This window comes from Eschrichtius robustus, chromosome 13 (assembly GCF_028021215.1).
Source record: "Eschrichtius robustus isolate mEscRob2 chromosome 13, mEscRob2.pri, whole genome shotgun sequence".
Taxonomy (NCBI): domain Eukaryota; kingdom Metazoa; phylum Chordata; class Mammalia; order Artiodactyla; family Eschrichtiidae; genus Eschrichtius; species Eschrichtius robustus.
In genome coordinates, this window is record NC_090836.1 from 101,549,235 (window position 1) to 101,569,869 (window position 20,635).

The 20,635-nt window shown below is 54.4% G+C and overlaps 1 protein-coding gene across 2 annotated transcripts in view; it reads left to right on the forward strand.

The window, feature by feature from the left end:
• Positions 1–20,635, forward strand: part of PARVB (parvin beta) — a 116,536-nt gene that overhangs the window by 87,824 nt on the left and 8,077 nt on the right. Inside the window, exons 7-11 of one of the 2 annotated variants that reach the window (XM_068562080.1) lie at positions 2,009–2,067; positions 4,883–4,902; positions 11,397–11,458; positions 13,951–14,019; positions 18,865–18,966. In XM_068562080.1, coding sequence (XP_068418181.1) covers positions 2,009–2,067; positions 4,883–4,902; positions 11,397–11,458; positions 13,951–14,019; positions 18,865–18,966 — 312 coding nt within the window. The remainder of the gene's footprint in view (positions 1–2,008; positions 2,068–4,882; positions 4,903–11,396; positions 11,459–13,950; positions 14,020–18,864; positions 18,967–20,635) is intronic. The other variant, XM_068562081.1, reaches the window with a different exon arrangement.

The following is a 20,635-nucleotide window of genomic DNA, read 5'->3' on the forward strand; positions in this document are numbered from 1 at the left end:
CACTTTGGTCCAAGAAAATCTTTGGGGTTTGCAGAACGTCCTACTTGCCCGGGCAAACACTCGCTGGCGCTTCCTTCCTTGACCAAGGTCACAGGAGGACTCTTTGGGCCACTCCCAGAGTGGGATGAAGCAGGGAGGGGAGGCCCCCGGGGTCTGGCTGGTCTCAGGTCTTAGAGCTGCCCCTGGCCTGTCCCTCCACGCCTGGTTATCCAGTTGAGATGGGGAGATGTAAGAAGTGTGTCAGTTCGTGGAGGGACGGAGTGAGGGAAGGGTCGCGTTTGCTACCTGGCAGTGTGGCCTTGGGAAACCACGTGATTTTCCTGAGCTGCAACGCTTTCCTCAAAAAATTGAGATTCTACTACAGACTTAAAATATTCAGCCTTGGGACTTCCCTGGTGGCACAGCGGTTAAGAATCCACCTGCCAATTCAGGGGACACGGGTTCGATCCCTGGTCTGGGAAGACCCCACATGCCGCGGACCAACTAAGCCCGTGCACCACAACTACTGAGCCTGCGCTCTAGAGCCCACGAGCCATAACTACTGAGTCCACGTGCCACAACTACTGAAGCCCGAGCGCCTAAAGCCAGTGCTCCACAACGAGAGAAGCCACCGCAATGAGAAGCCCGCGCGCCGCAACTAGAGAAAGCCTGCACGCAACAACGAAGACCCAATGCAGCCAAAAATAAATAAATAAATAAATAAATTTAAAATATTCAGCCTCGTCTGCCCCATACCCAGCCCTGGGCCCGGTATCTAGTGGGTGCCTGATGCACATCTGATGTGTGGATAAGTGGATTGAATGTCTCTGGGCCTCCCCCACCACTGTCCCCCGTGGGTGCTCCTGAGAGTCAACCAGGGTGAGGCCGTGGGAAAGCTGACGGCCCCTGACGCCTGGCTACTCTTCCTTCACTAGAACCAGTGGTGAGAGTTCCCTGGGAGGCCGAGCTCAGGAAAGCTTGGGGATCTTGGATCTCGAGAGGCATCCAGGTGGGCTGCCCAGCAGGTAGTGAGCTCCCCCGTCCCTTGAGTCATTCAAGTAGGGGCTCACGGTGGCGGTTGGGTTAGCAGGCTGCCGCGCTCCACCGTGAGGTCCGGGGCACACCACCACCGCCTCCTTCCTCTCCCCCGCCATCGTTGCTTCTCCGTACCTACCGGGCTCCGGGACAGGTGTGTCACACACCGTGTTAGTGTCCTAGGGCTGCTGTAACAGAATCCCACAAACTGGGTGGCTTAAAACAACAGATGTTTGTCCTCTCACATAATAGAGACCTGAAGTCCGAATCAGGGAATCGACAGGGTCCCCCCGCAGGCTCTAGAGGAGGGTCCTTCCTTCCCTCTTCCAGCTTCTGCCGGCTGCTGGCACCCTCGGCTGTCCTGGGCTTGTGGACACGTCCCTCCGGTCTCTGCCTTCATCATCACGTGGCCTCTTCCCTCTGGTCCATGTTCCTATGTCTCTATTTTCTCTTCTTCTAAGGACACCAGTCATTGGAGAGGACCCACCCTAGTCCGTTAGGACCTTATCTGAACTCATTACATGTGCGAAGACCCTATTGCCAAATGAGGTCCCATTCTGAGGTTCTGAATGGACGTGACTTCCGGGGGGACCCTGTTCAACCCAGTGCACGTGTGTTATTTCATCCGATGCCTCCCTCGTGTTACGTATGTCCCTTCACGCTCTTCGCCTTTCCCAGCTGCAGGGCGTCGAGGAGTACTTTGGGAGCGGGGATGTTTCTCCTGAGACCTCCCACAGCTGCCAGCTCTCAGAGGGCAGGAGAGCAGGGGCTGGGGGGCTGGGGCAGGTTCCAGCCACCAAAGGGTCACCCGTGTGGTCCCCTGCAGTCCACCCCCTGAGCATAGCTCAGGTGTGGTGCCGAACCTTTGTTTGGTTCTCTGTTGTCCCCGAGCTGGTCTCCCGGCCCCGGGGCCATCTGTACACGGCCTCAGCTGCCCTCCTGCTCCGTCTGTCTGCCCAGGTGTTGATTTATTTGTTCATTTTGGGGTTTTCAGAAGCGGGAAGGCCTGCTGCACTCCAACCACGTCACGGAGGAGCTGACCACGACCACCGAGTAAGTGGACCCACTGCTCTGCCCTCAGGCCCTGCTCCAGCCGGGGACCCGCGCACACGGGGGGCCGTTCTCCCCTCCATGTCCCTTGACCTTGAGATGGGATTTTATCGCAAGCGTCTACCCTAGCTTTCTATCCTCCGTGCACTTTCTTCAAAGTTTGTTTTGTTTTTGTGTTTTTGTTTTGCTGAGGAAGGGCAAGATAGCAGTTTGGTTTGGTATTTAAATGAGAAATTCTAGATCTTTTATTTCTTCCCAAATAGAAAAATGAGCAAATATGTGTGACATAGGAATTGGAACTTATTTACGCTGCCTGAAATCTTTTCCGGAAAGAGACAGGGAATAATAAACAAAGAAAAATATAACTGAGCACATTCAAAATCTCTTATAAGGAAGAAAAGGATGAGGGGAAATTTAAAACAGTGAACATTCATATGGTAGGTATGCTAAACACTTCAAAGTTTTTAATGTTGGAACTAAGTTATTCTCCAAAGACTTTGGACTGCCATTCCTTATTTTGGAAGGTGAGCTTTAAGAATGTTGAGAGAGGGGGTGGGGGAGAGGTGTCTAGAATGTTCCAAGGGACCTGTTGTCCTGATTTATTTAGCCGTCTGTCTTAGCCCCGTCAGAGGGAGGGAGCCACGCCTCTAAACTAGAATCTTCCTTTGAGAGAGTCCTGAGCCATCCCTTGCCTCTTAGAGGAGGCCAGAGGGCAATTTTTAAGAAGTCTAAAAGGCTTCAGATCTGTTGAAAATAGCAAATCAAATGGCTCTATTTTGCGTGTGGTTTTTAGGAGGCATACCCTGTGAGGTATCCTTAAAATTCACCGCCTTTGTGCCTCCCGACTAAACCTGTTTCAGATGAAACAGAGCATTGGAAATTGATCGTCTCAGGTCACCCACCTGCTCAGTTCACGGAGTGATTAATTACTGTGTCATGAATTCATGTATGGTCTTTCAAAAAGCGAGCTGACACAGGAAACCGCTCCCGGCGTGGGAGCTGTCAGGTAGATGGGAGAGACGTGCGGCCTGGCGTGCGGCCTGACGTGTGTGCACATCTGTTCCAGGCCCACAGGAGGGGGTTGGAGACGTGATGCTGAGCCTGGCACGGGGGGCCTCGGGCAGCCCGCTCGGCCCGTTCGGGAGCGGGAGGAGGGCGGCGTGGGGGAGTCAGGGGTGGGCTGGCATCTTAGTTATCCATCACTGTGTGACAAACCACCCAACCCAAGGGGCTTAAAACAGCGGTCATTTTATTTGCTGACAGGGGGTCAGCAGTCTGGTGGGTGGTGCTGGCCGGTGGGGGCCACTGTCCCTCCCTGTGTCTCTCGTCCTCACAGATCTGGGCTTCCTCCCCGGTGCCCTCAGGGTCCCCAGAGAGTGAGAGGGCAGCTGCAGGTCCCTGGACCCCCGCATGCTGTGTCCCCACCTTCTGTGGGTCAGAGCAAGTCAGTGGTCACCCTGGATGGGAGGGGGAAGGCAGATGGCCCACCGAAGGGGGCAATGGCCAGGCCCGTGGTGGGGGGCATGTTGGGGGGTGTGCAGCAACGGGAAGAGGCTGTGCTTGGCTTTCCCGGTCTCGCAGAGGTTGAGGGAGCCCTGAGAGGGCGGCGGGGGACAGTATGAGCTCTGTCACCAGAGCCGGCCCCTCGGAGCGTGGCCTCAACGATTCACAGCAGCACCCGGCACCCACAGGGCCTGCTTGGACGCCCAGAGGCTGAGAGGACGCAGTTCCCCTCCTTGAGGGCTGGCGGTCTAGCTGTCAAGAGAGGTTGTGTCTGTAGAAATGTGAAACCCAGCCCAGGGGCCTTGTGGGAAGTGCCGTGTGACCCTCAGGAAATTTCGGGGGCAGGGGAGCACCCCGAAGTCAGAGTGGAGAGAGGTTTCCAGCAGAGGCCAACCAGCCTCCTGCCTGGTCTCCCAGGCTCCAGGTTTGCTCTGTCCTATGGGTCACCTCCTCCAGGAAGCCCTCCCTGTTTGCCAAGCAGGAGTGGCTGCCTTCCTTTTAGTTCCTATAGCATCTGCTGTATGTCACATTTCTGGTGCACACGGGCTGTGTGGAAACGTGGGCTCATGAGTCTCTCTCACCATCAGGCGTCGTGCGGGCAGGGCCATGCGGTGTTTATTTCTGTATCTCCGTGGCCTGCACGTAGTAGGTGCTCGAGAGACTATTTGTTAAATAATATGGAGGCAAAGAACTTGAGTCTAGAGGGGTTTGGGGATCAAGCAAAGGTCTCTTTGCCTCTCAGGACGCTAGTACACAGAGGGGAGCCGGGCATTCGTGATCTCAGATCCTCAAGGAGGAACCAGCCGCCTGTCCTTTGTGGTTTCAGCTCTCACCTGGAACCAGGGCCCCGCCTGTGGTTCTCCAGCGTCCTTTACTTTTGTGATTCCCTGGAAGTACATCATGCTCACTCCCAGAAATGGGACCTCTGGGTAATCTGCACCCTTGTATTTTAAAGTTTAAACTCAAGGTTTAAACTCACGGTGCTAGAAGACCCGTTTTCTGCTAAAATGCTCTCTGCGTTAACCACTTCCATGATTAAACAGCCCCCAGATGGCATTAAAGGGGTGGTTTAAATAATGATGGCAATTTGCCGCGGGTCTTGTGCAAACATTTAGGATCCACATAAGCCCCTCTCGTTTGTAATTAGAGCGGGAGAAAATTTATCAAAATGTGACTTACATTTATATAAACAACCCTTCGACTGGGCAGTAGGGCTCTCCGACTTGCCGGTCACCTCCACCACCTTCTACCGTGCTGCTAATTAAACGGGGTTCTGAGCAACCCGTCTGATGGTTCTCTCTGTTCTTGTTTGCAGGATGATGATGGGTCGGTTTGGTAAGTAACCCAGGGGTTGGGGAGAGGAGATGGGGAGTCTGAGGTTGCTGGGCACTGCGGGGCTGCCCCAGGAAGCCCCCGGGGTTCACGCAGTCACACAGGGGCAGCAGGGCCCTGGGTGGGTTTTGGCGTGTGGTTTGCTTCTCAGAGCTGTGGGAGCCTGGGCGGGGATAAGCAAAGTACGGTGGAGGGAGTGAACCAGGGGAAAAGGGAGGGCGGCGATGTCCCAGTGAATATAGAGCATAGTCAGCTAGCCGGAGGGAGCTTCCTTATGGGATGTATTTTCGTATATAGTTTTCCACCTTAAAATCTCCAGCTTAACAGACCTTAGAGTCAGGCAGCCTTGGCTGTGGTCCCAGCTGGGTGACCTTTGGCCTGCTCCTTCACCTCTCTGTTCCCCATCTGTGAGATGGGACCTCGGGGTTGTTGAGAGGATTTTGTGAGACAATAAATGTTCACTCTCTTTGGCCCAGGGCCCGACTCTCTCTCTATTCGTGTTAGTTTCTCTATGACTGTTACTGTTAGTAATAATAAACTCTTGCTGTTCCCAAAGAACTGTTCCCTGCCCTGTTAAAAGACCCACGACCCCATCTTCATCTCAGCGAGGGATGGCAAATAAAGGGGCAGCTTGTGGCAGTGTATAGGCCCTTAGGGATGGGAAGCCCCAAGCTTTTGGCTGCAGCAAGAAGCAGCCTGAGCCAGGCTCACCGCTTTGGGGAATATTTCAAAACAAGAAGCCCTCAACCCCCCCCAGATACCGTGTTCTCCAGGGAGCAGAGAGGGGAGTGCGGCTGTTAGAAGGAAAAGTGGAAACCAAACAGAAGTTTCCCCCCGTGCCTTGTGAGCCTGCCAGCCGGAGCTGGTCCCTAGCTGCGGGGGCCTCGGGGTGAGGGGTGCACCCCAGAGGCACCCACGGGCTTGGCCACGGGGCCTCTGTGACCTCATGGCGATGATGGGGACGGATGGCACCGCTGCCCCTCGTGTACAAAGAGGGGATGCGGCTCTTTAGTTCTCAAAAGTCTCGAACCAGAGAAAATGCAGCAATTACATGTCCTTAAGCTTTCTTAAGTAGTTCTTGAGCCGCGCTGGGCAAATTCAGTCTTCACTATTTTTTTAAAGTAGCAATTCAGTTCTTCTTAATGTCTTTATTATTAAAAAACATTTAAAAAGGGAGAGGAAAGGAAGCCTCCTTTGTCCAGTTGCTGAGGGCGCAGACAGGGTGGGGAGGGCAGCTCCCAGGGCGGCATGGGGCGCACAGAGTGGGCGACGTGGGCGGCCTGGCCCTGCCCTGGGTCTGGGTGGGGGCCCGTTGGGAGGGGGGCGCAGAGCACCCTTCCGTCGCTTCCCTGTCTTTTCTGCATGGAGGGGCTCAGAGCCCATGGGCCTGTCGAGGCCTAGAGTTGACTTGAGCGGGGCCCTTGGAGCATCTTTAAGTGTTGCTTCGTTTTCTGGTGTTTTCACTTCCATGGGTGGCATGGGCCTGGTCTGAGGTTTGGGGGGCTCGGGGAGACTCAGTTCAGCTGGGGGCTATGCGCGGCCTCCCGTGCAGAGGGGTAGAAGCTCGGCCAGGAAGGCCCTGGCAGCCCTGAGAAGGGGCCCCTGAGGGTCTGGTGGACGGGGTGGTGGCTCTTTCTGAGAGCCAGCGGAGATGGCTGAGCACTGGGGGCTGTGACACCCTGAGAGGCCGAGGAGTCTGGAGTCGTTCTCAGTACTTTCCAGGCCGCCCATGCTCGTGAAATGCAAACAGGCAATTAGTGGGTGACAGGCAACTCATCTGCCCCCAGTTTCGGCTTCTGCTGACACAGGCCCCGAGGCCTCCTGGTTACCCAGACACGCGGCAGCTTCCGCTGGCCCTTCTCCCACAGCAGCCTTCGGGGCCCCCAGAGCCCCACGGCCCTGCCGAGGTTGAGGTCGGACCCCATCACCTCCCTCCGGGGTGCTGGTACCCTGATGGTCCCTCGAGTTGGTTCCTCTGCACCCCTCAATCTTCTCACTGCCCCCAGCTTGCCGTAAGCTAAAGCCACAGCCCTTGCCGGGGCCCCCCCAGACCCCCTTAGACCACCCCTCCTCTCTGGCCTCCTCGCTCCCCCTGCATGTCTGTCACCCACAACAGCACCCCGGGGCTCCCCCTTCCAGCTTTTTTTTTTAAATTTCTTTATTTTATTTTATTTATTTTTGGCTGCGTTGGGTCTTCGTTGCTGCACGCGGGCTTTCTCTAGTTGTGGTGAGCGGGGGCTACTCTTCATTGCGGTGGCTTCTCTTGTTGCGGAGCATGGGCTCTAGGCGCGCGGGCTTCAGTAGTTGTGGCACGAGGGCTTAGTTGCTCCGCAGCATGTGGGATCTTCCTGGACCGCTGCGCCACCAGGGAAGCCCCCCCTTCCAGCTTTTGCACTCTCAGTAGCCTCGGCCTGAAATGCTCTCCCTCTAGATCCCTCCATGGCTCACTCCCTCAGCTCCTCCAGCTCCACTTACCAGGGAGGCCCTCCCTGACCCCCCGGCCTGAATCACCATCCGTCCCCTGGCTTGCCACCCCCCGCCCACCTGCTTAATTGTTTCTTTATTCATCTCTTTGCTCACTGGGAGCACTTTGCTTTGCGCCCTGCCTGCCAGACTCAGGGGGTCTGGACAGTCGGGGACCCTCGCTTGGCCCTTCGCTCTTTCCCTTCACATGTGGCCCTTGAGCTGTAAGCATCCTGTGGGCTGGAGCATGTCTTCCCCCGAGTGCATCCCCAGCCCTGGGCCGCACGCATTCCAGGAGCTTCCAGAACAACAGGCAGACCCTCTTTGCTTGGCTAATGTCTGCCCGAGGCAGGGGTTGAGGGGTCGGGTAGCTTCACTAGGAGCCAAGCTCTCGGCCTCGGTTTCTCACTTTAGCACTCTGAGTGGGGGATGGGGGAGTCCACTCTGCACCTCCCCCAGGAGCCCCCCTCCCCCTCCCCGCCTCCTGCTGGCATCACTGTCCTGGCTGAGGTGGATGGGAGGCCCTTCTCTCCCCAGGGGAGCTGGGAAGCTGCAGCCTGATCTCCATGGCAACGGGCTTGCTGGCTGCCTCTCCTCCGCAGGCGCCCCTCCCCCTCCCGGGCTTCAGGAAGTTGGGGAGAAGAGAGGAGAAGCTTTCTTCCTCTTCTTCCTGGTCTCCTTGTAGCCCCTGGTCTCTCCCCATCACATCTCCCCATTTCTGCTAACACCGCAGCTGGATCACGCCATTCCTGGTCACCACCCTCCACAGTTCCTCACCCTCCCGATGGACCCAGCCCTCTTAGCCTCCCCCCCAGGCCTCACCCTCTGGAACCCACTCTTGGCTTTCTGCTCCCTCTGCCTGGGACGCCCTTGCTCCTCCTCTTGCCCCAGCGAGCCCCGGCTCAAACGTCGCGGCTCCCGTGTGAAGCCTTCCTCTGACCCCGGGGCTGTGTCCACGTCCCCAGGCTCGGGTGCCTCAGAGAGCAGGCCGGTCACACGGAAGAAGGAAGTGGCTGGAATATCGAATGATCAAGGGCTGCCCCTCAGCCTCCGTGTTGTGTGCGGTGGGGAGTTCTGGGGTCTGGGGCAAACGGGGGAGTCTGTGCCCCCACTTCCACGGGCGGCTCGTTGATCTGGGGGTGGGGGGAAGAAGGTTCACTGTTGCCTCAGCTTCCGTTTCTTCAAGAGAGTCCAGAAATTCAGAACTTTTGGACAGATCTTCCAATTTAAAAAATGTTGACTCAATCAAAAACCACTTTATTTGGAGTAAACTAAGCATCCCTGAAAGTTGAACTTGGGTAGTCACTGGGGGCCCCTGGCTGATTTGGCCGCTTTCTGCATCTTTCTGGCCTTTTTGGTACCCGTGCTTTTGTACTGTCTCCCCCAGCCTGTGCCCCTCCCGGGGGCGGGATTGCTCCCTGTTCATCCCCGTGACTGCAGGGTTGGATGAGAAGGCATCAGTGAACTGAGCATCAGTGACACACCTGCCAGGCAGTGGCTTGGCCCTTTATTCACCATCTTGCTTGATTCTTACACTGACGGTGAGCCTTGGGACTGTTTTCACTCCGGCCTTACGGAGGGAGGCGCTTTGCCTAAGCCACGGGCACCAGGCTCTCAGCTGGATCTGTTTTCATTCCCAAGGCCACACACACCGCCCGGCCGTGGTGCCATCCAATCCCCCGGGCGCAGGTGAGCGGGGTGCAGGGGCGCTGGCCTCCAGACCCTGCGATGGCTCCCTGCCGCCCTGACTCTGCCAGCCCAGCGGTGGCCCAGCTAAATATACCCGGCTGACGTCAAGGCTGCTCTCTTCCTGGGGGTTTTCTTAAGCTGCATTTAAAGTTTGTGTTTTGCTTTGTAAAGATTTAGCTTTCCCCCACCCCCTCCTAGCAGACTGTCTTTTTGAGTATAATCTGACTTAGATGACTATAAAAATAATTTACAGCTGCTGCGGTAGACAAGCTGGATGAGGGAATTCTGCAGGGCCGGGCCTCTTGGTCGCTGTTGGCCTTTAGGTGAAAGAAGTGGCATGCCCCTCCCCAAATGCACTCCCCACCCATGTGTACACGTGTGTGTACACACCACACACACGCCTTCCTCTTTGCCTCTCACCTTCCTTCCTGCCGCCCGCCCCCGAGGCCGGGGAGGAGGATGCCTGGTCGGAGGATGCCTGGTCTGGGCTGGACGAGGGCGTGAGCCGCCTCCCGGGGCCCTGGCCTGCGGATGCTGAGTGCCTGCCTTTTGGGGCAGCCTCGGGGTAATGGCTGGGATGCCTCCTCCAGAAGCCCCAGCTCTGGCTCACCCAGTTCCGACCTGCCTCCTCTTTGTCATTTCTCCCCACACCCCTCTCCCTGGGTCAGGCAGCGTGGTCCTGAAGCAGGCCCTGGGTTATCTCTGGTTCTGGGCTGCAGCCCCCTCCAGACACGTGGAGGGGTCTTCCTACCCCAGCGCCCCAGCACTCCATGCTAGTGTTTGGGTCCAAGCCCCAGCAAGTAATAGAGGGCGTCTCTGCTGGCCGAGGTCCTCTGAGCGTATACCACCCCCAGGCAGCTTGGGGGGATGGGTGGCTCCTTGAGGACAGGAGTGGGGGCCCCAGGGCCTTCCAGATGCCCTCCTCCCCCAGCCCCTTGGGCCTGGCAGCGACTCCCCACGGTCCTGTATCCACCCTGGAGACCTCAGCCCTCCTGCCTGGGCTCCAGGGTACAGTGGGCTCTGCCCCCATGTGACCTGCCATGGCAGCGTCTGTCTAGAACCAGGCCCCCGGCCTCCAGCCAGCGCTGCTCCTGTCTTGTCCAGTTGCCTCGGCCTCCGGTGACCTCACAACTGAAAGCGAAGGGGCTGATCCTGTGTTAATTTGGAAGACATGGTTGGGCCCACGAGTGGCAGTTAGAGTGGGTCGGGGTCCCTGGCAGAAGGAAGGTCCCTGGGACACGGTGGAACGGGTCACTTCAGGCCCTGCAGATGTTCCAGCAGAGGCGGACACGCCAGGGAGAACAGCTGGAGAGGGTTTCTGAGCAGGATTTCTTGGCTCTTTCCTTTGTTCTGAGCCCTGGCTGTGGGCCCTTCGCTGTTCTGGGGCTGGTGACAGTGCAGGGAACAAGTGAGATGGTGATCCGGCCTGCAAGGAGCTGACAGTCCAGCAGAGAAAAATAAAATGTGCTCTCAAGTAGCGAACAGGTGCTATGAAAATTGCACCAGGGTAAGAGGCAGATAGCAGAAGTGGGGTGCTCTTTTAGAAGCAGATGGTCCTGGAAGGTCCCTCAGAGGAGGTGACATCTCAGAGCAACCTATGGAGGTGAGGCTGGTAAACAGCAGGTGCAAAGGCCCTGTGGTGGGCGTGTGATGGAGGAGCAGGGGGAAACTGGTGGGTAGAGTGAGGTTAGGGAGGGCGAGTGTGTTGGCGGGGGAGGTGATGCTGAGCTCATTGGACCCTATGGGCCCATGAGAGGGAGAGTGAATTTTATTCTAAGAATGATGAGACGCCGGTGGAGAGTTTTAGTCAGGGCAGGGATGAGGAGGGGCAAGAAATGATCCACTTTACACTTTAAGGGGCTCACTGTGCCTGCGAGGGAGAATGGATGGGAGGGGCTGGGCGTGTAGGAGGGAGACCAATTAAGCAGGAAGTTGTAGCTGCCCACCCCCGCCGTGAGGGGAGATGGGGCTTGTATGGGGGTGGCAGCCATGACCAGCGGGGGAGGTGGTCAGATTTATCGATAAGATTTACCAATAAGACAAGGAGTGTGGGGAAAGGGAGAGAGGCAAGGGCGCCTCAAGTCCTAGGATGTGATGGGGGCGGCTGTCCAAACGCTACCCCCGTATTGTAGGTTGAAAGATAGAAACCAAGTTAGAAGGACCCTTCAAAGCATCTTTTCCTTGATTTTGCTCCCCATCAGCACCCGCCCCTCGGTTCTGGCAGGAATGCAAAGGATTCTAGGCAGGCTGAACATCTGAGGGATTAGAAGCTGCCTGGTCCCCGGGCTGGGCGGGGATTAGAGCAGCACCCGTGTCTCCTTAAACCCTTCTCTGTGTCTCTGCAGAGCGGGACGCCTTTGACACGCTCTTCGACCACGCCCCGGACAAGCTCAGTGTCGTGAAGAAGGTGAGCTCTCCATCGGGCTGTGTTTCCCTCTGTCTCTGGGCTTTTCTTACGGCATGAACTCCATGCAGGGAAGAAGGTGGGAAAATGTTTGAAATCTCTGAAATGTTTGCCACATGGATTGAAGTGTAATTATTCAAAAGCGTAACTGCAGTGCATAAAATTAGCACCTTTTAACTCAGCGTCTCTGCTTCTGGGTATCTTCCTGCCCACCCACCCCGCTGCTGTGGAGTGAATTACCCCACCAGCACCGGTGGCGGTTCATTCCGAACCAAGGCTTTTTTTCAATGTGGAAATGTTTTTCAGCGTGTCAGCTTGCTGGCTCGTGCTGGTCTCGTTACATTGAAGCTGCATTCACGACGTGCCTGGTAAACAAGCAGGCGTTGCTAGCAGAGCTGTTCTGAGCTGCATTTGGCGCGTCTCTCCCAGACGGGAGCACAAAGGGGAGGCCCTTCCTCAGCCCAGGCAGGCTGCTGGTCAGTCTACGGATGGACAAAACCGTGTGAACAAGGCTCCGGAGTCGGGCTGGGGAATAGCGAGCTTCCAAGGGGATCTGCCCGGAAGCCTTGCTCTCCCTCCAAAGGAATCAAGACTCACTGCACATCGAGTTATCTGAGCATCTGTAGACCTCCCATTCAGGAAGGCAGCGGTGGGATGGATCTGAGCCTGTAAAATCTGAGCCCTTAACCCTGGGGAGAGAGCTCTCTGTCTTGGACAGTTTCCCCGCACAGATTTCTTAATGCAGGACTTCTCGGAGCCTTTAATAGGCTGACATGCTTTGCAATTCTCCAAGAGGGGGCTTGGTAGGAAGCATTTTCCAAGCGTGTTTGTCCGTAGTGAGATCAGTTTATTTATTTGGGGATAGAACATACTAAATTCCCATGGAACCCACGTTTGGAAAATGTTGGTCCAGGCTGGGACAATGAGATTGTTAGTTCTTGAAGCACTTTGCAGAAGGCTGGCAGAACCATCCCAATGGTCCTTCTGGGGCGGAGCCGTGTCTTAGCATTCTCAGGTCATGAGCGACATACCCTGGGGCCTCAGAGCATTGCCCCCGACCCACCCCCGGCCACATCCGACCCCCAGAACCCTGACGGAACGCATTCAGTGGAGGCACAAGAAGAGGAGTCATATCTGCCACGATCCCCCCTCCCGCCACTTATCAGCTGTGTGACCTGGGCAGATTATAACCCCTCGCGGCAGGTTTCCCATCTGTCAGGACAGAGGCAGCCGCTGTGAGAATACAATGCGACCACCCTGAGCGAGGGCCCGGCTCGAAGTAGATAGTCGCTAGGTGGTGTTGAATGTGATGTGGAGTAATGTTGTCTTTCAGTAGATCTGACGCTAATTTATTCTTTGAAAAGGATTGCTGGGGGGACCCCAGCAATGACCAAGACAAAATCCTTTAGTTTCCCGACAGCGTCCTGCTTCCAGTCTGGCCCTTTCCCACTCCCACACTGGGAATTGTTGTGTTCGGGGCTCCCGTCCACCTCTCCAGGTCCCTCCAACTCTCTCCCATCCCACCCACATCCAGCCCCAGCCGGAAGATGCCGGCGGGTTCGCACGTGTGCACGTGGCCCGGGAGGCTGCTCTGCCCTCTCCCCACGCTCTCATCTCCCACTTGGCTCACCCCCAGCTCAGATGCTACCCCCCCGCGCCACATCTTCCAGGGACCCACACACTTCTCATCAACACCCCCCGCCCCGCCCCGACATTGTGTGTTTCACAGGCTTTGCTGTCTCTCTCGATTCTCCGTGGCCTCCACTGGGTGTGTATATGGAGAATTGTGCCTCAGACTCTTCAGGGCGGGGCTCTGTCTTAGTTACTGTCTCGTGTCTCTAGCACGAAGCAGAGTGCCTGGCACATGGTAGATTGGGGTGGAATGAAAAAGGGATGACATCATGTCCAGGGTAGGCAGAGGTGGGGTTGGTGCTGAGTTTCCATGCAAGTTGGGTTTGATTACCGAGAAGAGTTACACGTGGCAAGCTTTAAACTTTTGCCAGAGAGGAGAAGCCAGTGGGCCCGTGTACATATAAACCAGGGCTCAGAAAATCTCTGGCGTTTCTTCCTTTACGGACACTGTGATGGGTGTGGCCCCAGGCAGCCTTTCTCTCTCAGTCTTTTGTAGTTCAAGGTTACATCTAGCCTACATTTAAGCATTTATCTCCCCCTGACAGTTATATCCTTCTTGAGGGCACTGATCATTCTTCTGTAGGGTTGTTAAATACGGTATGTGTGTGGATCGCGTGTGTGCACATGGGCTGGGGGACAGAGATGTACGTTTCTTCTCCAGCTGGGATAGATTTAGGCATTATCCCATTAAAACCAAGGGTTATTGTAAGAACATTTTGTTTTAAACACGAGCATTTTATTTTAGCAAACAGAGGAGATTATGGAAGCGTTTCATAAAGCCAGTGATGGCAAATGTCACATCTGTCCCCCAACGTGGGAGCTGAATCTCTTGCTCACGGTTCCCGTGTCTCTTTGCTTTGCAGTCTCTCATCACGTTTGTGAACAAGCACCTGAACAAGCTGAATTTGGAGGTGACGGAACTAGAGACCCAGGTAAGCTGTGTTCTGGGCTGAAGGACACTTTGTCTGGTGTCATTTTCAGCCAGCTTTCTGATCCCCGGTGGGCCGTGTGAACAAAGCGTGTTTGTCTAACAAGGAATGCCCATCCCACAGCCAAAATAGCCCCAGCCCCAGCCATCCTGGCCTTCTCCCAGACCCTCTGTCTTAATTTCTTGGGGCTACCTTAACTAGTACCTTAAACAACAGACATTTATGTCTTCATAGTTCCTGAGGCCAGAAGTCCCAGATCAAGGTGTCTGCAGGGCCGGTTCCTTCTGAGGCTCTGAGCGGGGATCTGTTCCAGGCTCTCCCCCAGCTCCTGGTGGCTTGCTGGTACTTTTTGGCGTTCCTTGGGTCATTAGATGTTTCATCCCAATCTCGGCCTTCTTGTGGGTGTTGTATCCAAATTTTCCCTTTTTGTAAAAACACAGTCACGTTGGATTAAGACCCACCCTAATGACCTCATCTTAACGTGAGGACTTCTGCAAAGACCCTGGTTTTCCAAATAAATTCACACTCACAGATTCTGGGGGTTAGGATCCCAACACATCTTTTTTTGGGGAGGGATACAATTCAAGCATAACACCCTCCAAGGTGCCATCACAGCCCCACCAAAGAGCCTCTGCGTGTACGGGTCCCTCAGTCTGGAATGTCCTGGCCCCCTCTTCTTCTGCTGTCCGTGGCCATCCTACACGCAGCACGGCGGCTGGCACCTAGCAAATGCTTGCTAATATCCCTCTAATGAATACGCACAAAGTATTTCTCCTGCAGTAAGTATAGAAAGTGTACTTCCCCACCCCGACTCAGAGCGGAAGCACCATCGTGAAAATATGTTTTAAGCGCTCAGCAGGCATTAAAGACAAAATATAATTTCCCCAGGATTAGCTGGGTGCTTGAATTTGGCGTCTTTTGAGTTCTCAGTGCCGATTTCTCTAATGCACAGCTGATCCTTCTCAAACCCCTGGGTGATTGCATTCATTCCTTTCTCTTTCTTTAACTTTTCTCATTTGCTTTTCTAATTAAAAAAGTAATTCAGGTTCATTGTAGAAATGTCTGAAAATGCAGATAAGCAAAACGAGTAAAAATCATCCCATCACCCAGAGATAATCCCATCACCCAGAGTTAGCGGTGCTGGGGATTTTATTCCACATCATTTCTCTACACGGATAGCTCATTGCGGGCAGCACAGGTCTGTGTTTGAAAGACGAATGGTCCGTTTTTAATGTGTATATTTATTTGTGCATTGTTTCCAAACACACTTATTTTTTTATCCGTTTACTAAAAAATTGCACATTTAGCCTCTGATTATTTGCGGCTTGAAATATTAACAGTCCAGAAGTGTACTCATTGAAAAGCAATAGTCCTTTTTTCTACTCCCCCTAAACTCTCCCGTCATCCTCTCCAGAGGTAATGAACTACAGTTAATGGTTGGATGTGTGTTTTTCTAGATGGTTTGTCTGCGTAAGTGTATTTTTTGAAATGGCAGTGGATCGTACTGTACAGCTGTTTTGTAAAGTGTTTTTTGTTACTAAATAGTGTGGGCATGTTTTTGTGTGAGTGTGTGTGTGTTTCTGTCTAGTCCTTTTTGTGTTGTCTGGTCTGTCTGTCTGTGTTTGTCACTTTTAATAGCCGCCTTCTATTCTGTTCTAAGGCTGTGTTGTGCGTCATTAAACCCAGCCCTCGTGGTGGGACGTTTGCCGATCTTGTAAATAGCTGTTCAGCGGGCATCTTTGCACACAGCTGTTTGTGCCCTTGTCTGCTTCCTTAGGATAAACTTCTAGAAATGGGGTCGTTAGAGCATTTCTCCGTGGTAACACGGAGGGCCCAGGAAGCTTTGCCCGCCTGAAACTCTCACTGGCGCTGTTGAGAACCCACATTGTCGCCAACTCTTTCCGACTGTCACTGCCCAGGTGGGCCTGCACACCAGTATTAATAGCCAGACATCTTAGGCTGAGACTCTAAACTTCAATTTGCATTGATCTCTATTTACTCAGTATGCCCATTTTTTTTTTTCTATCACCACACAATATGAAGTAATATCTTAAAAATATTTTGAACCAGTGGTCCACCAGGAAAGATCACTGGCCATAGAAATGCAGATTTTTTTCCTTTTGTGGCAAAGGAATCTGGGTATTTTTATAAATATGTTCATCATTAAAGTCTTGATGTCCTGGAAGTCAGAGGCTCAAATTCCTGCTCAGGGGGTGTGTGTGTGTGTGTTTTCCTTTCTCTGTAAAACCACTTTTATATTGTGGGCGTCTTCCTAGCTCTGTGATACTGAGCCAGTTCCTCTTTGAACTTCTCCCCACATGTTTACACTGGAATGGAGATAGTGCATTTGAAAGGTCAGTAATACATGAGCATGCAGATGGCGGTGATGGTGTCTTAGGGCCTCCGTGGGGATTTCTGTCTCCTGCAGAGCCGCACTGTGGATTCTGAGTGAGGGCACCCCGTCGGAGGACCAATGCTCTCGCGCGTGTGAAAACCGAGGGTCCCACTTATTTCCTGATAAGCCTCCCCACTCCGCCTGGCCCTCACCCTCCTGGGTACCCCATCCCTTCCCTGCCTTCCTTTCTGCGTGACCGTCTCTCCCACACTCCTGTGACACGGGGGTCCCAGGGTGGGTTAGAAGATGCCTTGGAAATCAGCAAAGGCTCTCCAGGCATCTTGGCGCCTCAGCACCCACTCCCCACGCCTCCCGGTAGGTGATGGGGACGGGTTCTTCTGTTTCCCTGGAAATGCCTCAGTGTTGGTGAGAGAGCGGTTTTGGGCGTGCGCTGGCTCAGTGTCGCCGGGGAGGGGGCAAGAGCTGCCAGTACATTCCACCAGCACTGTCGGCCAGAACAGGAGCTGAGTAAGTGACGTCTGCATGGCGTGGAAGCGCAAACCTCGTGACAACGCAGGCAAAGGGTCAATCAGATCACGTTAAACCAGGGTCTGGAACGCTCTCCCCAGGAAGGACCTGCCCGTTCACACATTATGATCGTGTGTCTCTCTGCCTTGGGCTGTTTCTTAGCGTCCCCTTCCCCTTCCAGAGGACAGGGCTTTCTGATGTTGGATGCTTGTGATTTTGACTTTTTATCCTTGGCCGCCTGGCTGTGATGGTGGGGCGGGGGTGGGGGGGGGGCTGCCGCTGTTGCCTTTAATAAAACCGTCCTCGCTTCTGCAGGTTCTCTTTCTACCGCTGCGGTCGCTGGTCTCAGGAAGCTGAAAGCCTCCTGGGTGTCGGCCCCTTGCAGCTGCCCAGCTGTCCTGCGTGCAGCCTTCTAGCCCAGGGCTGACCAGTGAAACTTCCTTTAGCGATGCAAACGTTCTATCACTGCACCATCCGACACAGTAGCCACTGGCCACGTGTGGCTGTCAAGCACTTGAAATGGGGCCTGTGTGACTGAGGAGCTGAATTTTGTATTTTATTTAAATTTTTTAAAATTTAAACTTAAGAGTTCTGGAGATTGGTTGCACAACAGCGTGAATGTACAAAATATGACTGAAATGCACACTGACAAATGGTTAAAATGGTACATTTCGTGTTATGTACGTTTTACCGAAATAAGTCAACATCATTCAAAAAAGTTTGTAAAGGGACTTCGCTGGTGGTCCAGTGGTTAAGAATCCGCCTTCCAATGCAGGGGAAGCAGGTTCAATCCCTGGTCAGGGGAACTAAGATCCCACATGTCGCAACTACTGAGCCCACGCCACAACTAGAGAGAAGCCCGTGCGCCGCAACGAAAGATCCCGCGTGCCGCAACGGAGACCCGTTGCAGCCAAATAAATTAATTAGTTAAAAAATAATTGCGTAAAAAATTTCACTAGGCACACGTGGCCAGTGGCTACCCTATTGGACCACACAGTTCCAGAACCTGGAGGCTGGGGTCCTCACGAGTCCTCGATCCACAGGAGACCTCAGAGATACCATGTCTGCCCTCTGGGAGGATGGGCGGGTCCTGCCTCCCCTGCCCCGCCCCGGGGGTGGTGGGGGGGCTGGTCCATGTCCCAGAGACCAGGCTCTGCCTCCTGAGCCTTGGTCCCCTCCTCCCCTCTGGCAAGTTGTTCTGCCCTCATTGGTCTCCATCACTTTATCTGTAAAAGGAGCAGTTGCTCCCTGTCCTGGCTTATTGGGCGGTGGGCAGTGGGGTGGGGTGAGGGGCCCGGGCAAAGAGCAGAGTTTTTTGCTCTAGATTCCTGGGCCCCTCCTGCGCATGGGAGGTGGTGCTGGGCCGGGTAGCAGGTTGAGGGGCTGGGGGTGTGGGGTAAGGCTGCAGCCTGCTGATTAGGGCCCAGCTAGGACGGACCCGCGTGCTGGGTGTACACAGAAGCTCGTCATCACCGGGACATGGGAGGGTCTCTTCCTATGCTGTGAATACCGCTAGAAGAAGGAGCTCAGGCAGCTGACAAAGTGAGCAAGCAGAACAGGGCAGCAAACCCCAAACCAAAGCATAGGGCGCCCTGCAGGTTGTGGATTAACCGTGCCCACAGGCCCCTGCTCACTGATGGAGCGCTCCCTGCGTGCTGGGTGCTCCTTGCCCCCCCTCGCCCCCTCCCGCCCCACAGGGTACCCACGACAACCCAGAGAGTTGGGAGCTAGCGTCATCCCCAAGGTCAGTGGTCTGCTTCTCTCCACGCAGCGGCACTCCACCCCAAACGCACAGGTCAGCACATCCAATCCCGAGCACGTGCTTTGCACCCTCGTCCTTCACCCGACTGCAGGCCCGCTCTCCTCAACGGGGATGGATTTTTTTTTTTTTTTTTACTTTAAAACATTTTCCTCCTTTGAGTGGCTGCAGATCATTCACTGACTCCGTGCGTGGCCCAGAAACATCACCACGTGTCCCTCTGTAGTTTGCAGATGGCGTGTACCTGGTTCTGCTCATGGGGCTTCTGGAAGACTACTTTGTACCCCTGCACAACTTCTACCTGACCCCAGACAGCTTCGATCAGAAGGTACGTGCGTGCATGGTCTCCATCCCGGGAGTGGCCCGGGACACGCTCGTCCAAGGGCACAGTGTAGACTCCCCCGACCACTCTTTCTGGAGTCTAGCTGCATTCTCCAAAAAATAAGTACTGCCCAGAAAATGGTGTTGCAATTAGACGTGACCCGCAGGAAAAGAAGGAAACCCGTGGGCAGTGCCTGACGCATCCAAGTGTCGTGTGCCATGTTCTCTTCGGGGTCTTTCCCCCAGGACGAAGCTGGTTTTAATAATTGTGGCCAAAGGTCAGTAGAGTTGCAAATCCCTCCCCTGTTCATGACACACGGACATCCTATCTGGTTTTCCTGCTGCTTCATGAGCTTCCTATATATACCATCTTCAGTGGCTGCACAAAGTCTATGGAGTGGCTCTGAGGTCACTGTCTCCCTGTTCCCCACTTTTGGGCGATCAACTTGTTTCTTTTTCACTATTAAAACAATAAGGCAGGGACTTCCCTGGTGGCGCAATGGTTAAGAATCTGACTGCCAATGCAGGGGACACAGGTTCGAGCCCTGGTCCGGAAAGATCCCACATGTCGCGGGGCAACTAAGCCCCTGCACCACAACTTCTGAACCTGTGCTCTAGAGCCCACGTGCCACAACTACTGAGCCCGCGCACCTAGAGCCCGTGCTCCGCAACAAGAGAAGCCACCACAGTGAGAAGCCTGTGCACCGCAACGAAGAGTAGCCCCCGCTCGCCGCAACTAGAGAAAGCCCGCGCACAGCAATGAAGACCCAAACGCAGCCAAAAATAAATAAATTTAAAAAATAATCTATTAAAAAATTATTTAAAAACAAAACAATAAGGCATTGTCTTGAATATATACACACACACATATGTATGTGTGTGTATATTTTTTTCATTCCTGTGGATTGTTTTCTAGGAAAATCCCTCAAAGAGGATTGTCTGGGTCAAAGGGCATGACCTTCACATTTGGGATGCCCTTGTGACCAGGTGGTTTGCCTCCTGCCAGGGCTTCCCGAGGTCCAGCCATCCCTCCCAGCAGTATTTAGCGCATCGCTTTTAGAAATTTGGCTCGTGGACTGGCCGTATTGCTTGAACTTGAGAGCATCTGTCATTTTATTTTCCCGAAGCACTAGACGGTGAGTTGGGGAGGCAAACGATGCAAGCGGGTGGCAGCAGTCAGAGAAACATGGAAGCAGGGCCAGTGTTTATCAATCTGCCCACTTCTGGCACCTTGAGGGCAGTTTGCTCGTGGCCAAATGCTGCTGCCGTCTTGCCTGCTGAGATGGAATCAGAGCGGATCAGCGAGGTCCTGGCAGGTTTGCGTCCGCGGTGAGCGGGGATGCACAGGGCTCTGCGGGGCCGGTCAGGAAGCAAGAAGACAAGACAGTTGGGTGACGGGGCTCATCTTGCATTTCCCGGCCATGTGGCTGGCTGCAGAAACGTTGTTTTGGAGAGATCTTTTCTTTGTTCAGATGAGTACGAAGGCTGGCAAGAAGGGTGAATTTAGTCAGGCCGTCTGGAGCTGGGCTTCTTTCCAGGACAGGCTCGGTGCAGCGGCAGGGGCGTCCCCTCCCAGCTCAGTCTCCTTCCCTTTGAGATGGGATGAAAGTCTCTGTCAGTCGCTCTCTGGCCTGGGAGGTGTGAGGCCTGTTGGGTCCACCTTTGCCTCTGATCGG